Here is an 18877-nt window from a genome sequence, read left to right as displayed (position 1 = left end):
CAACTTGAAGAAGGGGGGCTTGAGAAACTTCAGGGATCTTCTTGCCTTGGGCCAGCCGTTTGTGGTTTTCGTTTGGGCTCTGTTCTCTTGCCAGGTGAATAAATGATCATTAGTCATTATTAGCATCAAAGGCAAAGGGCAGGTTGACAGAACGCATGGGCTGGGATCGAAGTGGTGGGATTCCTCCCTAAACAAGCTTCTCGGAGAACGCTGCTCCGATATTTATGTTCCAGAGCAGAGCTTCCCAAACTGTCTGTTGGGACACAATAGTGTGTTGCCGGGCTGTATGGCCATGTTCTAGAAGTATTCTCTCCTGACGTTTCGCCCACATCTATGGCAGGCATCCTCAGAGGTTGTGAGATATGGAGAAACTCAGCAAGGAAGATTTATATATACAGTAGAGTCTCACTAATCCAAGCCTCGCTTATCCAAGCCTCTGGATAATCCAAGCCATTTTTGTAGTCAATGTTTTCAATATATCATGATATTTTGGTGCTAAATTCGTAAATACAGTAATTACATCATAACATTGCTGCATATTGAACTACCTTTTCTGTCCAATTTGTTGTATAACAGGATGTTTTGGTGCTTAATTTGTAGAATCATAACCTAATTTGATGTTTAATAGGCTTTTCCTTAATCCCTCCTTATTATCCAAGTTATTTGCTTATCCAAGCTTCTGCCGGCCCATTTAGCTTGGATAAGTGAGACTCTACTGTATATATATATCTGTGGAAAGTCCAAGGTGAGAGAAGAACTCTTGTCAGAGGCCAGTGTGAATGTTGTAGTTAATCCCCTTAGTTAGCATTGAATAGCTTCATCTCCTGGCTTCTTCCTGCCTGGGGGCATCCTTTGTTGTTCTTCTCTCTCCCTGGACTTTCCACAGATATATATAAACCTTCCTTGCTTAGTTTCTCCATACCTCACGACCTCTGAGGATGCCTGCCATAGATGTGGGCGAAATGTCAGGAGAGAATACTTCTGGAACATGGCCATACAGCCCGGAAAACATACAACAACCCAGACTCTATTGGACTCCCAGGCAGTCTATACTTCACTACAGTTGGAAGAGACCCCCAGAGGGCATCTAGTCCAGGCAGGAACACAGTCAAAGCTCTCCCAATAGATGGCCATCCAGCCCTAGTTTAAAAACCTCCAGAAAAGGAGACTCTATTGGATTCCCATGCGGTCTATACTTCACTATAGTTGGAAGAGACCCCAGAGGGCATCTAGTCCAGTCCTCTATAGCCAGGCAGGAACACAGTCAAAGCTCTCCCAATAAACGGCCTTCCAGCCTCAGTTTACAAACCTCCAGAGAAGGAGACTCTATTGGACTTTCAGGCAGTCTATGCTTCACTAGTTGGAAGAGTCCCCGAGAGGGCATCTAGTCCCATCCTCTATAGCCAGACAAGAACACAGTTAAAGCTCTCCCAATAGACGGCCATCCAGCCTCAGTTCACAAACCTCCAGAGAAGGAGACTCTGTTGGACTCGCTGGCAGTCTATACTTCACTGACATGAAATGAAAATCCATGTGATAGCACAGAAAACAGTGCAGTTTGTTGCAAAAATCGCAATTTTTCACACAATGTTTTAAGATGCAACAATATCATCAAATACAGTAGAGTCTCATTTATCCAACATAAACGGGCCGGCAGAACGTTGGATAAGCGAATATGTTGGATAATAAGATTAAGAAAAAGCCTATTAAACATCAAAATAGGTTATGATTTTACAAATTAAGCACCAAAACATCATGTTATACAACAAATTTGACAGAAAAAGTAGTTCAATACGCAGTAATGTTATGTAGTAATTACTGTATTTACGAATTTAGCACCAAAATATCACGATATATTGAAAACATTGACTACAAAAATGCGTTGGATAATCCAGAATGTTGGATAAGCGAGTGTTGGATAAGTGAGACTCTACTGTACATGACAAATATTATCCTATACTCCAGCCATGGGGGGAAAAGTATTGATTTTTTTTACATGGTATTATGTTTTAATTGCTATATATGTATGTTTCCTGTTGTATTGGAAACCATTCTGAGTCCCTCAAGGAGATAGAGCAGTATATAAATAAAGTTTTATTATTATACTAGCTGTGGCCGGCCACACGTTGCTGTGGTGTAGTCCTAAGTGGGGTTTGATTCATGGCATTCAAGGTGGCCTAGAGATGATTCCCCTAGGTATGAAGCAGCCAGGCTTTGAAGCTGCAAGGCTATTCAATGGTATTCAAGTTGGCCAACAGTAGAGTCCCCTAGGTATGAAGCAGCCAGGCTTTGAAGCTGTGAGGCTATTCAATGGTATTCAAGTTGGCCAACAATGGAGTCCCCTAGATATGAAGCAGTCAGGCTTTGAAGCTGCAAGGCTATTCAATGGTATTCAAGTTGGCCAACAATGGAGTCCCCTAGGTATGAAGCAGCCAGGCTTTGAAGCTGTGAGGCTATTCAATAGTATTCAAGTTGTCCAACAATGGAGTCCCCTAGGTATGAAGCAGCCAGGCTTTGAAGCTGCGAGGCTATTCAACGGTATTCAAGTTGGCCAACAATGGAGTCCCCTAGGTATGAAGCAGCCAGGCTTTGAAGCTGCAAGGTCACTCCTTGGAAAGTGATGAGTGTTGTGGCCAAATTTGGTGTGATTTGGCCCTGTGGTTTTGTTGTTAACTCGGTCCTAATTATACACTAGATAGATAGATAGATAGATAGATAGATAGATAGATAGATAGATAGATAGATAGAGTTTGGCCATGTTTAACATTACAAGTAGAATGATGACGTTCTTGCATTATAACAGGTTGCTTCTTGTGAGTCTCTCTTCATCCCAGTTATGGAATGCAAACCCATGCTGTGGCGCAGGCTGGAGAGCAAGCCAGCTGCAACCAGCTGCAATGAATCACTCTGACCAGGAGGTCATGAGTTCGAGGCCTGCTCAGAGCCTATGTTTGTCTGTCTTTGTTCTATGTTAAAAGGCATTGAATGTTTGCCTATATGTGTAATGTGATCCACCCTGAGTCCCCTTCGAGGTGAGAAGGGCGGAATATAAATGCTGTAAATAAATAAATAAATTATTCCTTTTGCTCTCCTTTGTAGATTAAAACAGAAGACCTCAGTGACTCTTTGCAAGCTGCCATCCCCTCCAGGTCAAGTCATCTCCCCCAAGGGCCATCAATGATGCCAGGAGGGCAAATTACAGGGGTAAGGGAATATTTGGTACATTTTGCTGGTTGTGGATGTTCTTTAGAGGAATGGTTTGGATTTCAAGGTAGTGGGAAACCAGTGTTGTGCAGCGGTTTGAGCACTGGATCATTTGGAGAGCATTTGCTGGTCTACATGGACCACTCATCTAATCCAGTGGTTCCCAACCTTTGGCCCTCCAGGTGTTTTGGACTTCAGTTCCCATAGTTCTTAACAGCTGATAAGCTGGCTGGGATTTTTGGGAGTTGAGGTCCAAAACACCTGGAGGCCCAAACATTGGGAACCACTCAACCGTGTTCTTAGGACAACTCATATTTTAAACCCAGAGAAGAACAGTGGATATTAGGCATGTCCGATCGATGAAAAAATGTTTCAATTCTCGTTTCTAAAGTAGGGGGCGCTGGCGCTTTGATATAGAAAGTATTACTGATTTTTTCACCCAAAAATTTCGGATATTTCCGAAAATTCGTAATGATTCTAAATGTTTCTAAAATGGCAGACGCGCATGCGCAATCGCCAAAAAAAAAAGGAACCCGGGGGGGGGGGGGACTTTGCATGGCTCTCCCGCCCTCATTTCTTGAGCTATCCTCATCAACCCTAGCCCCCACCTTTGCGTCCATCGTTTTTAAAAATTTTGGGGAAAAAAATTAACGAAACATTAAGAGACAATTAGAGAATGGGCCAACAATGGTTCGAATTACATTGCTGGTTGCGCTGTGAGACAATGTCTCAGAATGCGTATCAAAAAGCGAGAACAATCCGAAATAATTCCGATAATTCCGAGGAATTAGATCAGCCTTCCCATGCCTGGTGCTCTTCAGAGATTTTTGGTGTATACCTACCTGCCTTCAAACCTAGAAGTTTATCCAACTCTTCTTGAGGAACATACTTTGGGAGAAGACTAGATTAGATGCCTAGCCAATATAATGGACAGGGGAAGGCGTTTTTAAATCATCGTCATCATCAATGAGGTAGGAGAGATGAAGTTGGGATATGCATGCATAAGTGACACTCCACATTTAGACCCAGATGTCACCATTGCACAAGTCTTTTGATGGTGGAAGCAGAGATGTGCAGACAACATGTCCTTTTGTCCTTCTGCACATTATGATTGTCATTGTCCATTTCATATTGAATATATTAGACATTGCAGTTACGCCGGATGTATTGTCCATGGTGTACTGCAGAAGGGTTCCTAATCTTTGACATGTCTTGCACAATATTGCTATTCTGGGATGGCAGGGCAGATACTTACTTACACTGTGCTCAGGACACATTGTATTGCAGCCTGTGTTTGCTTCCATACTTCTAAAATAAATGGTTAATATTGAAAAGAACAGGGATCAAACACTTTCCAGTTCTGCTAGTGTTATTATTATTATTATTATTATTATTATTATTATTATTATTATTATTATTATTTACGCTGGAACTCAATTGACAGACCCAGTCTTTTGAACTGAACACGCCTATCTCTCTATATATATAAAAGGGTAATGAAATTTCGGCCTAGGACAAAACAACAAAACTACACATCCCAGAAACACTAAACTTGGCAGCACAACCCCTCATCCATGCCTCTACGTTCATACAACAAAAAGAAAAGAAAAATAAAGTCCTAATTAGAGGGAGAAGAATAATTGTTTTTATCCAATTGCTGCCAGTTAGAAGGCTAAGCTCCACCCACTTGGTCTCCTAGCAACCCACTCAGCCCAGGGGACAGGCAGAGTTAGGCCTCACTTAGGCCTCTTCCACACTGCCTATAAAATACAGATTATCTGATTTTAACTGGATTATATGGCAGTGCAGACTCAAGGCCCTTCCACACAGCTATATAACCCATTTATAATGGACTTAATGTAAGGTAAAACCTTTACCCTTTACCTTAACTACCACCAGTTCCTCAATACTTTATTTCCCATACCACCATACTTCGCCACAGCAACGCGTTGCCGGGCACAGCTAGTATTTTATAATGTGTTTTATGAATACTGATGTAAGTTAATAATAATTTTTTTTAATTTGATTTATATCGCACTGTATAATTTTTATATTTGTGTTTTTTGTAAGCCGCCCTGAGTCCCCTGTTGGGTGAGAAGGGCGAGATATAAATATTGTAATAAATAAATACATAGTGTCAGAAATCCAGCAATAAATTCTGTCCATTTTAATTGCTTGCCCTCTGTTTTGGGGACGAGGAATTTTTAACTGTCCATGCATTGATTCAGTTTGCAAACTCATGTTTGCATACAGTGGTGGCTTCCATCTCTCATGTCAATGGGATGGCGAATCCACCTTGGGTTTTAGTCCAAATTTTAAAGGAGCTATCCAAGGACCTCCAAGGTAGGTCTGACACCTTGGATAGCTAATTTAAAGTGTAAATATTGGAGAAATTTGGAGGAAAGAAATCTGCCTTGTTCCAGATCACAAACCGAGCTCTTCAGGTTTCAAACAAGGGACTTTCCCGGCCTGTCTTGGAACTACTCGGCCTGAACATGGGATCTCCTTTACCTAGATCATTCACTCTGTCACGGAGCTGCAGAGCTTCCGAAATATGTTAATATCACCCGTCGTAGGGGTAGGCGTCTGTGTGCGTGTGTTGTTTCGCAACGTCTGAAACTACAGCAATGAATCTGCAATATAGCAATGCTGAGTTGCCAAATTGGTTTTGCACACGTTGGCACCAGGCTGCTTTCTCCACAACTGATAGTGCCATTGGTTGCTAAATGGAAAACAGGCATGTTGAGGGCTCTGCCGGCTTTGCTGTCTTGAGCTTAGAGATATTTTAATAAACAGGGCTTTGCAACCGAGCGGTGACATTTTTCTGTCTTTAATTGCTTCCTCAGATAGAGAAAAAGCTTCTTATAAATTCAAAGTGAGGTGATCAAGAAGGATTTTCTAACCAAGCCCTATTAGCCCAGGGGTCCCCAAACCTTTTAAACAGGGGTCACTCAGCCCGTTGGATGGCCGGAATATAGTTTTAAAAAAACTATGAACAAATTCCTATGAACACTTCACATATCTTATTTTGAAGTAAAAAAAACAAAATGGGGACAAATACAGCATCAATGTTAATCATCTTCATCTTCATCATCATATAAATAATAAAGAGGGTTGGAAGAGATCCCATGGGCCATTTAGTTCAACCCTCTTCTGCCTTTGTGCAAAAAGCATAAATGAAGCACCCTGATAGATGGCCACCCAGTCTCAATGTTAATAATAATAATAATAATAATAATAATAATAATAATAATAATAAACAATAGACATTGACAAAATCACGATCTGCCAACTGCAAAAGGCCACCCTACTGGGATCTGCTCGCATCATCCAAAAATACATCACACAGTCCTAGACACTTGGGAAGTGTTCGACTTGTGATTTTGTGAGACGAAATCCAGCATATCTATCTTGTTTGCTGTGTTATAATAATAATAATAAAATAATAATAATAATAATAATAATAATAATAATAATAATAATAATAATAATAATACATCACACAGTCCTAGACACTTGGGAAGTGTTCGACTTGTGATTTTGTGAGACGAAATCCAGCATATCTATCTTGTTTGCTGTGTTATAATAATAATAATAATAAAATAATAATGATAATAATAATAATAATAATAATAATAATAATAATAATAATAATAATAATAATACATCACACAGTCCTAGACACTTGGGAAGTGTTCGACTTGTGATTTTGTGAGACGAAATCCAGCATATCTATCTTGTTTGCTGTGTCATAATAAAAGAAGAAGAAGAAGAAGAAGAAGAAGATTGCACAGACTGACTACAAATAGAGGCACAACTATGTGGCCCAAAGGATTCATTGGAACTTATGACTCAAGTACCACCTCCCAGCAGTAAAGAACTGGTGGGATCACAAACCTGCAAAAGTATTGGAAAATGAGCACGCAAAGATACTGTGGGACTTCCGAATCCAGACTGACAAAGTTCTGGAACACAACACACCAGACATCACAGTTGTGGAAAAGAAAAAGGTTTGGATCATTGATGTCGCCATCCCAGGGGACAGTCGCATTGACGAAAAACAACAGGAAAAACTCAGCCGCTATCAGGACCTCAAGATTGAACTTCAAAGACTCTGGCAGAAACCAGTGCAGGTGGTCCCGGTGGTGATGGGCACACTGGGTGCCGTGCCAAAAGATCTCAGCCAGCATTTGGAAACAATAGACATTGACAAAATTACGATCTGCCAACTGCAAAAGGCCACCCTGCTGGGATCTGCACGCATCATCCGAAAATACATCACACAGTCCTAGACACTTGGGAAGTGTTCGACTTGTGATTTTGTGATACGAAATCCAGCATATCTATCTTGTTTGCTGTGTCATACAATGATGATGATGATGATGATGATGGTAATGATAATAATAATAATCATCATCATCTTTATTTATATACCTCTCTATCTCCTCGAGAGGACTCAGGACGGTTTCCAACATGTATGCAAAAACAGTCGATTGTCAAAACAAGACACAGTAAACATAATAAACACATCATAACATTATTTTATTATGCTGTGTCATAATAAAATAATAATAATAATAATAATAATAATAATAATAATAATAATAATACATCACACAGTCCTAGACACTTGGGAAGTGTTTGACTTGTGATTTTGTGATACGAAATCCAGCATATCTATCTTGTTTGCTGTGTCATAATAAAATAATAATAATAATAATAATAATAATAATAATAATAATAATACATCACACAGTCCTAGACACTTGGGAAGTGTTCGACTTGTGATTCAAAATCCAGCATATACATCTCGTTTACTATGTTATACTGTGTCATTGTGTCAATAATAATAATAATAATAATAATAATAATAATAATAATAATAATAATAATGGTTCCATGAGCTGAGTCATTGACCCACCAAAATCAAATCATGCATAAATTCCCCTGTGTTTTCCTGTGCTCCCTTCTTGGGCATGCAGCCGGGATGAATAGATTACAGCGTTGTATGATGACATCCAATGGCATCGTGTGTAACTTGCATTCTCCTCCTCTTTCTCCAGGACATGAGTTCTCTTCATACTTTGCAGCAACTGGTGCAAGTCCCCGGCCATGTACAGTCCGTCCCCTTTTTCCTGCTTTCGCAGAGCCAACAAGGTAGAGTATGGCATGTTCCTGTTTGTTGACGATCCAAATACATATGCAAATCCCTGGTGCTAGATGAGATTATGGCTTCCCTTAGGCGAACAGTATAGGCATCCATTTCCCACTGCTTCCCAAGATCTATGTCACCGGGGAAAGCGAGAGGTATGTGTTCACCCAATGTGTGGCAGATCTATGTGCTTGCATTTCCTCCAAGAGCATGGGCATTTGCACTTTATCCACATCGTCTGGAGGTAAATTTAGATACAATATTTTTGGAAATAATTTTGCAAGATTTGTGTACACCAAACCATCAGAAAGTAAAGGGATAAATAACTCAGCCCCTGACATGGGTTTGGAGTGTTTCAGATTTTGGAGCCCGAAAGGTCGCAGGTTCTAATCCGGGGAGCGGAGTGAGCGCCCGCTATTAACCCCAGCTTCTGCCAACCTAGCAGTTCGAAAACATGCCAATGTGAGTAGATCAATAGGTACCGCTCCAGTGGGAAGTAATGGTGTTCCATGCGGTCATGCCATCCACATAACCTTGGAAGTGTCTACGGACAATGCTGGCTCTTGGGCTTAGAAATGGAGATGAGCACCAACCCCCAGAGTCAGACATGACTCCATTTCTAAGCCGAAGAGCCGGCGTTGTCCGTAGACACCTCTAAGGTCATGTGGCCATTGGCATGACTGCATGGAACGCCGTTACCTTCCCGCCGGAGCGGTACCTATTGATCTACTCACATTTACATGTTTTTGAACTGCTAGGTTGGCAGGAGCTGGGGCTAACAGCGGGCGCTCACTCCGCTCCCAGGATTTGAACCTGGGACCTTTTGGTCCGCAAGTTCAGCAGCTCAGTGCTTTAACACACTGCGCCACCAGGGCCCCCTGAGCTGGTCTACCTCCCAGGAACAACCGCTTGGCTAATTTGTCTGGCTCATTGAGATCCTATCGCGCTCCAGGTAGATTAAATGACAATAGCAGCGACGACGTCTCTGGCTTCGGCAAGGCCCCGCTTGCGCCTAGTACGTCTAATTACCTCGACATCCATGCCCCTAATTTGCAAGGTGCCTGGCAGGTGAATGAATCGCAGATCCTGGCCCTGTGGTTTCGACAGCTTTGTTTTGCTTCGTTTCCTCTGGAGACATGACATAAGAGGTGAAACGCGGGTTCTGCTGAAGTCGTCGAAAGACCTGAAACCGGGGTTACGCAGCGGAGTGAGGAAAGCCGGGGAACCAGGAAGGCTGCCTGCATTTGATCCTGGTGGTGACTCAGTCTCTTTGGAGACAGGATGGGAACACACCCTTGGCTCAGTCGGGCCCTCAGCAAGATTCGAACCCACGAACCTTCACCCATCCCTAGAATAGACTTTCGTCTTCTTTGGAACTAGGATGTGCAGTTTCTTTGCTCTCCCGAGACATAAACTTCTTCATCTCTGAAAAGAGTTCAGTGTTTCTCAACCTGGGGGTCGGGACCCCCTGGGGGGTCATGAAGGGGGTCCAGATCCATCATTGATTGAGTCCACAGTGCTTTCTGGATGTAGGTGAACTACAGCTCCCAAACTCAAGGTCAATGCCCACCAAACATTTCTAGTATTTTCTGTTGGTGATGGGAGTTCGGTGTGCCAAGCTTGGTACAATTCCATCATTGGTGGAGTTGAAGATGCTCTTTGATTGTAGGTGAACTATAAATCCCAGCAACTATAACTCCCAAATGTCTATTTTTCCCAATCTCCACCTGTGTCCAAATTTGGACATAGTGAGTATCGGTGCGAAGTTTGGTCCAGATCCATCATTGTTTGAGTCCAGAGTGCTCTCTGGATGTAGGTGAACTACAACTCCCAAACTCAAAATCAATGGCCTGCAAACCCTTCCAGTATTTTCTGTTGGTGATGGGAGTTCTGTGTGCCAATGTTGGTCCAATTCCATCATTGGTGGAATTCAGAATCCTCGTTGATTGTAGGTGAACTATAAATCCCAGCAACTACGACTCCCAAATGCCAAGGTCTATTTTGCCTTATCTCCACCAGTGTCCAAATCTGGGCATAGTGAGTATTGGTGCCAAGTTTGGTCCAGATCCATCATTGTTTGAATCCACAGTGCTCTCTGGATGTAGGTGAACTACAACCCCCAAACTCAAGATCAATGGCCAGCAAACCCTTCCAGTATTTTCTGTTGGTGATGGGAGTTCTGTGTGCCAAGTTTGGTTCAATTCCATCATTGGTGGAGTCCAGAATCCTCTTTGATTGTAGGTGAACTATAAATCCCAGCAACTACAACTCCCAAATGCAAAAGTCTATTTTCCCCAAACTCAACCAGTGTCCATATTTGGGCATAGTGAGTATTGGTGCCAAGTTTAGTCCAGATCCATCATTGTCTGTAATCCACAATGCTCTCTGGATGTACTATAAATCCCAGCAACTACAATTCCCAAGTGCAAAAGTCTGTTTTCCCCAAACTCCACCAGTATTCAAATTTGGGCATATTGGGTATTTGTGCCAAATGTGGTCAAGTGAATGAAAATACATCCTGCATATCAGATATTTACATTACAATTCATAACAGTAGCAAAATGACAGTTATGGAGTAAGTAGCAACAAAAATAATGTTATGGTTGGGGATCACCAAAACTTGAGGAAGTCGTATTAAGGGGTCGCAGCACTAGGAAGGTTGAGAACCACTGTTCTAAAGCATTGCTAAAAGTGTTGCATCCTTTCAAGGCACTGACACAAAGGCAAACATCTTGGGGCCTTCCAAACATTGTGAGAATTCAGCCAAAGTATGGGATTGTATGCCTCGCTTTGGAACATCCAGGACAGACAAATTAATCGGCACAATTTAATCAATGAACCAAGAAGGCAGATTCACATTGGAAGCTCAAGCGACACTCCCCCGGAGCTAGCATAGAAAGACATTTGCATCTCTATATTTACTCTCAAATGTTATTTTTAATTATTGTCTCCTAAAGCTGACTGTCAGCATTGCGTGTACAGAGAAGGATCCACTCATGAGGTATCCAGGTGAAATGATGACACACCATTGTGCGTCCTTTGGAGATACTCAAAGGACTGGAATGTTTGCAGGAGGCATTGGCACACCCGCCGTTCAGTTTAGTGTGCACTTGACAATCAATCTCCCCATATTAAGGCAAACAGAAAATGCTTCATGACAGCTGAAGCCCCCAGTGGCGCAGTGGATTAGACCCTTGTGCCGGCAGGACTGCTGACTTGAAGGTTGGGTTGCTGACCTGAAGGTTGCCAGGTTCGAATCCAACCTGGGGAGAGCGTGGATGAGCTCCCTCTATTAGCTCCAGCAGGGACATGAGAGAAGCCTTCCACAAGAAGGTTTTTCATACCTACAGTAGAGTCTCACTTATCCAACACTTGCTTATCCAACGTTCTGGATTATCCAATGCATTTTTGTAGTCAATGTTTTCAATACATCATGATATTTTGGTGCTAAATTCGTAAATACAGTAATTACTACATAGCATTCCTGCGTATTGAACTACTTTTTCTGTCAAATTTGTTATCTAAAATGATGTTTTGGTGCTTAATTTGTAAAATTATAACCTAATTTGATGTTTAATAGGCTTTTCCTTAATCCCTCCTTATTATCCAACATATTCGCTTATCCAACGTTCTGCCGGCCCGTTTATGTTGGATAAGTGAGACTCTACTGTATTTCCTAACTCTTAACCTACATGTCAACTTATCATGTATTGCTAATTTCCATAGTTCTTTATTCCATTCTTCGATTTGTATATTTATTTTACCTTTCCAATTCCTTGCTATCAACAACCTTGCTGCAGTTAGCATATTATTTATTGCATCCTTCTCTGTTTTTTTTTTTCAATTTCTTAACATTATATAATGACAACAAAGCAATACAGTAGAGTCTCACTTATCCAAGCCTCGCTTATCCAAGCCTCTGGATTATCCAAGCCATTTTTGTAGTCAATGTTTTCAATACATCGTGATATTTTGGTGCTCAATTCGTAAATACAGTAATGACAACATAACATTACTGCGTATTGAACTACTTTTTCTGTCAAATGTGTTGTATAACATGATGTTTTTGTGCTTAATTTGTAAAATCATAACCTAATTTGATGTTTAATAGGCTTTTCCTTAATCCCTCCTTATTATCCAAGATATTCGCTTATCCGAGCTTCTGCCGGCCCGTTTAGCTTGGATAAGTGAGACTCTACTGGCCTTGCACTTTTTCCTATCTTCATATCCATTATCCATTATATCCATTATAGCTTCTATTTCTCTAAATACATTCCCCCAAAATTCGTTTACATATTTACATTGCCACCACATATGTACAGTAGAGTCTCACTTATCCAACATTCTGAATTATCCAACACATTTTTGTAGTCAATGTTTTCAATATATCGTGATATTTTGGTGCTAAATTCGTAAATACAGTAATTACTACATAGCATTAATGTGTAATGAACTACTTTTTCTGTCAAATTTGTTGTAGAACATGATGTTTTGGTGCTTAATTTGTAAAATCATAACCTAATTTGATGTTTAATAGGCTCTTTCTTAATCTCTCCTTATTATCCAACATATTCGCTTATCCAACATTCTGCCGGCCCGTTTATATTGGATAAGCGAGACTCTACTGTATATATGTGCCCACCTCCTGGCAACCTCTCCAAAAACTTTTTTTGGTGGTATTTTTATTGATGTTTGCTATCTTTACTGGTGTAAGAAGGTGCTCATGAGGAAGATGGAAAAGATCTGTTGTCGAAGGCTTTCATGGCCAGAATCACAGGGTTGTTGTATGTCTTTCGGGCTGTGTGGCCATGTTCCAGAAGCATTCTCTCCTGACGTTTCGCCCACATCTATGGCAGGCATCCTCAGAGGTTGTGAGGTATGGACATACCTCACAACCTCTGAGGATGCCTGCCATAGATGTGGGCGAAACGTCAGGAGAGAATGCTTCTGGAACATGGCCACACAGCCCGAAAGACATACAACAACCATGGAAAAGATCGTTTTCTCATTCTCTGGATGACAGGATTCAAATCTGGATTCAAATTACAAGTGAGATAACAACCGTATAAGAGAAAGTACTTCTTGATTCAAGGAAAAAGAGTGCCTTATATTGTGGTGGATTGTCCTTCAGTGGTGGTTTCTAAACAGAACTTGAACTATATGATCCTTAAGACCCCACCCAAGTCAATCCTTCTTTTTTTCCCTCTTCATTTAACACCTTGCCTGCCTTTCCACTGTGCAGCTCATCGCCCGATTGCTCCGATGCTATCTGCTCTTTGATTGAGGGAGCCAAAGTCCCAATTTGGAAATGCATAATGAGGAAAAGGGATGGCAGCCAATTTGTCTCTTTCGAGTCTTGCAATAAAACTGATATGCATACAATTTCTGATGCCGTTGCACCATCTTGTTTTGGAAATGCGAAATGATCACCGAGCAGCCCTCGGGCAAGCTCCTGCTTCACAACCTTGGCCACACGTTTGCAAAGCAAGATAAAATAATGCTGAAACATAGCTTACAACAGGACCACCAACTCCAATTTGGTGAGATTACAATTCCCAATGCTTGCAACCAATGTGGCCAATGGATTCTATCACTCAGCATATCTGAAAAGGTACTGTATATACTCGAGTATAAGCCTAGTTTTTCAGACCTCTTTTTAAAATTGAAAAAGCCCCCCTCGGCTTATACTCGGGTGAGTGTCCTGGTTGGCTTATATTTGGGTCAGCTTATACTCAAGAATATATGGTACATTTATTATTTTTCTCTATTATTATTGGTATTATTACATTTATTATTTTTCTCTATTATTGTTGCTACTATTACATTTATTTTATCTATTTTATTATTATTATTACAGTAGAGTCTCACTTATCCAACATAAACGGACCGGCAGAGCGTTGGATAAGCAACTATGTTGGATAATAAGGAGGGATTAAGGAAAAGCCTATTAAACATCAAATTAGGTTATGATTTTACAAATTAAGCACCAAAACATCATGTTATACAACAAATTTGACAGAAAAAGTAGTTCAATATGCAGTAATGCTATGCAGTAATTACTGTATTTACGAATTTAGCACCAAAATATCACGATATATTGAAAACATTGACTACAAAAATGGATTGGCTTATCCAGAGGCTTGGATAAGCGAGACTCTACTGTATTACCGTATATACTCGAGTATAAGCCAACCCGAATATAAGCCGAGGCACCTAATTTTACCACAAAAAACTGGGAAAACATTGACATCAGTATAAGCTGAGATACCAATAAAATTACATTAATTGAGGCCTCAGTAGTTTAAATGTTTTTGAATCTTTACATCAAAGTGTAATTTAAGATATGACTGCCCAGCTCTGATTAAATCCTTATTTTCCTCTTCTTCAATGTAAATGTGCTTATCTATCCTTTTAATAATAATAGAATGAAATAATAAATGTAATAATAATAATAATACTCAATGCAGTAAAATAATAAATGTAATAATAAATAGGCCAATTCTCTCACTCCAGAAGTGACTCAAGTTGCTCCTGACACGAAAAAAATATGTAAAAGTAACAACAATAATAGAGTAAAATAATAAATGTAATAATTAATAGAATAAAATAATAAATGTAACAATACTAATAATAATAGAGAAAAAAAAACATACCATATATACTTGAGTATAAGCCGACCTGAATATAAACCCACCAGGACCCTCACATGACTATAAGCCGAAGAGGGTTTTTTTCAGTCCTAAAAAAGGGCTGAAAAACTAGGCTTATACTCGAGTATATACTGTACATTTATTTTACTCTATTTTTATTATGATTATTAATACATTTATTATTTCACTCTGATCTTATTATTATTATTATTATTATTATTATTATTGCATTTATTATTTTACTCTATTTATTACTACATGTATTATTTTCCTGTATTTATTATTATTATCATTATTTCACGTATTATTTTACTCTATTATTATTAAAAGGATACATAAGCACATTGACATTGAAGAAGATGAGAATAATGATTTGATCAGAGTTGGACAGTCTTATCTTAAATTTGAGCTTTATGTAAATATTCAAAAACATTTAACCTACAGATGCCTCAATTAATGTCATTTTATTGCTATCTATTTTTATTTCTGAAATTTACCACCCTCGGCTTATACTGGAGTCAATGTTTTCCTAGTTTTTTTGCGGTAAAATTAGGTGCCTCGGCTTATATTTGGGTTGGCTTATACTTGGGTGTATATGGTACCCTGTTGGGTGTTGCTGTAAATAATTTCCATGATACCCTTGGATCCCTTAAATCTACACTGTAGAATTAATGCAGTTTGGCACCACTTTGTCATGACTCAATGCTATGGAATGGTCCTGTGTTTCCGTTTGTAAGTCCACCGCATTGAGTCCAGTTTTGGGGAAAAGGTGGTGTATAAATACATACAATCCTTCTTATTTCCCTTTGTCATTGTCACTGTCATCCCCACCAACATCATCATCATCTTCCCTTCTCTCTTTTTGTCTTTCTTTTCATAGCCCTGCCATCAAATATTCTCTCCTTCCCTCAGCAGCAGAGCGGTCTCCTCCTTCCCCAACATGGACACAGCTTAACATCTCAGGTAACTCTAGGTTGGTTTGGTTGAACCCATCCGAGCCCAATTTTCCAACAGTTGGAGCTGTCGTTGGAATCTTGGACATGTCAAAAGGCAGCTGTATCTGGATTTACTAGTCATTTCTGTTAATGTGGAATTTGTGTATTGGTAGTGTTTAAATGCAATGTGTGTCTTGGTTTGTATTGCATACTGATTGCATCATCCAGAGTGTACTATAGTCTGTAAAGAGTTAATTACTGAGAAGCTGTGATGACCTTGATGTGTGGCTGGAACTGGGGAGTGTCCAGACACAAGTGTGTATGCATTACTGATTGCTTCAGTTCTGTTCTGCTGTCTGCTGAGAAGTCAAGTCCTGTGTCCATTGTCTTCAAGTCTGTTTGTCTTTATTACTGCTTTCAGTAAAACATGTATATAGTTTTACCATCGTCTCTGATGTCTCTTCGTGCTGTGTTCCTCTGACTCCATACAACTGTGCCAAAAAAGTACAATCTCATAATCTGACAGCTGGCAAATAAAGGCTGGAATCCAGTTGGTATTATGTACTAACATCAGGTTATCTGATTGTATGGTGTCTGGGGATGATGCAGAAAGAAGTACCCCCTTCTTCATTGGTATAGACTTGGAGAAAAAGCTATGAAGAAGGGGCAGTTTCAACCCTCCAAAATATCAGCACTAAATACATTAGTGAAGACTAGGACACCATCCACATTGTAGAACTATAACAGTTTGGTACCACTTTAACTGCCATGCCTCAATGCAATGGAATCCTTTGAGTGTAGGCATTGGTATCCAATAATGCTGCTGCCTCACCAAATACAACTTCCTAGGATTCCATCATATTGAGCTACTAGCTGTGCCTGGCCATGCGTTGCTGTGGCAAAGTGGTGGTGGTATTGGTTAAAATTGTTGTGTAATTTTTATTTGACGTTATTTGTATTTTTTTTAATTAATTTTATTGTAAGTTATTTTTTATTTATTATATTTTATTATTTTCTTGTATTATTTTTAGTTATTTTCTATTATTATAGTATTTTATTGTATTAATTTTTTAGTGTTTTTAATTATTTTTAGTGTTTTTTATTGTTTTTTATTAGGTTGCTAGGAGACCAAGTTGGAGGAGCTTAGCCTTCTAACTGGCAGCAATTGCATAAAAGCAACTATTCCTCTCTCTCTCTCTCTAATTAGGACTTTATTTTTCTTTTCTTTTTGTTGTAACAACTTATAGCCGTGGATGATGGGTTGTGTCGTCAAATTTCGAGGTTGGGGGGCCTGTAGTTTTGTTGTTTTGTGGGTTGCCGTGATGCCATCACTCTTTTATATATATAGATGGCAGTTCAAAGTGGTGTCAAACTACATTAATTCTACAATGTAGAGGTACCTTTAGAGATCAACCACACTGCAATATTATAACCAGTGTGATTATAATATTATAATATTTATTATTTTTCTCTATTATTGTTGCTACTATTACATTTATTTTCCTCTGTTTTTATTATTATTATTAATACATTTATTATTTCACTCTGATCTTATTATTATTTTTATTATTTTACTCTATTTATTACTACATGTATTATTTTCCTGTATTTATTATTATTATTATTATTATTACATGTATTATTTTACTCTATTATTATTAAAAGGATACATAAGCACATTTACATTGAAGAAGATGAGAATAATGATTCGATCAGAGTTGGACAATCTTATCTTAAATTAGAGCTTTATGTAAATATTCAAAAACATTTAACCCACTGATGCCTCAATTAATGTAATTTTATTGGCATATGTTTTTATTTCTGAAATTTACCACTTTCGGCTTATACTGGAGTCAATGTTTTCTCAGTTATAGCAGTTAACTGGGCTGTGGCGCAGGCTGGTGAGCAGCCAGCTGCAACAAATCACTCTGGCGAAGAGGTCATGAGTTTGAGGCCAGCCTGTGCCTCTGTCTGTCTCTGTCTCTGTTTCTATGTTATGGCATTGAATGGCCCGGGCTGTGGCGCAGGCTGAAGAGCAAGCCAGCTGAATCCAGCTGCAATGAATCACTCTGACCAGGAGGTCATGAGTTCGAGGCCCGCTCGGAGCCTATGTTTGTTTGTCTTTGTTCTATGTTAAAAGGCATTAAAAGGCCCTTGTTTTTATTGTCTCCTTATTTTATTTTGTAATGGATATTATTTACTGTATTGTTTATTGTATTGTGTTGTGCTGTTCTTTTATATGCTGTTTACATTGTATTGTTTTGGGCGTGGCCCCATGTAAGCCGCCCCGAGTCCCCATTGGGGAGATGGTGGCGGGGTATAAATAAAGTTTTTATTATTATTATTATTATTATTATTATTATTATTATTATTATTATTATTATTATTAATGTTTGCCTATATGTGTAATGTGATCCGCCCTGAGTCCCTTTCGGGGTGAGAAGGGTGGAATATAAATACTGTAAATAAATAAATAAATAAATAAATAAATAAATACTCCTTTCTATGGGATCATGGGATTTGTTGTGGCACCAGAAAATGGTAAATAGCACACACAAAATACAAATTCCATAGCATCAAAGAATGGCAGTTAAAACAACGTCATGCTGCTATAATTCCATAACGTGGATACAACTTGCCCTCCACTATCTGGCGGCTTGGATCCTGGCCACTAGATACTGCTGCACATCCTTATCATTATTGCCCAAGACCAAATCTTATCACTTGCCAGGTATTAAATATGATATCAGTTACGAAATCCCATTGCATCTCAGCTACCGGTTATTGTCCTATGTTAAATCCCTTTCTCAGATCCAGACAAATGTGCCACCTACTGAAATTGAACGCAGGGCACGGAGCCCATGATATCAAATAGTCAGCAATTATTAGAGCGGCGGAAGAATTACTTTGGAGAAGCATTTGCATCAGAGTCATTT

The 18877-nt window shown here is 39.5% G+C and overlaps 1 protein-coding gene across 4 annotated transcripts in view; it reads left to right on the top strand.

Moving 5' to 3' along the window:
• pou2f3 (POU class 2 homeobox 3) overlaps positions 1 to 18877 on the top strand; it is a 112972-nt gene that overhangs the window by 78845 nt on the left and 15250 nt on the right. For all 4 annotated transcript variants that reach the window (XM_062961165.1, XM_062961164.1, XM_062961163.1 and 1 more), the window contains 3 exons: positions 3100 to 3204; positions 8268 to 8361; positions 15887 to 15969. In XM_062961165.1, the coding sequence (XP_062817235.1) occupies positions 3100 to 3204; positions 8268 to 8361; positions 15887 to 15969 (282 nt within the window). The remainder of the gene's footprint in view (positions 1 to 3099; positions 3205 to 8267; positions 8362 to 15886; positions 15970 to 18877) is intronic.

Source organism: Anolis carolinensis, unplaced genomic scaffold, assembly GCF_035594765.1.
Source record: "Anolis carolinensis isolate JA03-04 unplaced genomic scaffold, rAnoCar3.1.pri scaffold_8, whole genome shotgun sequence".
NCBI classification, from domain to species: Eukaryota; Metazoa; Chordata; class Lepidosauria; order Squamata; family Dactyloidae; genus Anolis; species Anolis carolinensis.
This window is presented reverse-complemented; position numbering and strand designations above follow the sequence as displayed.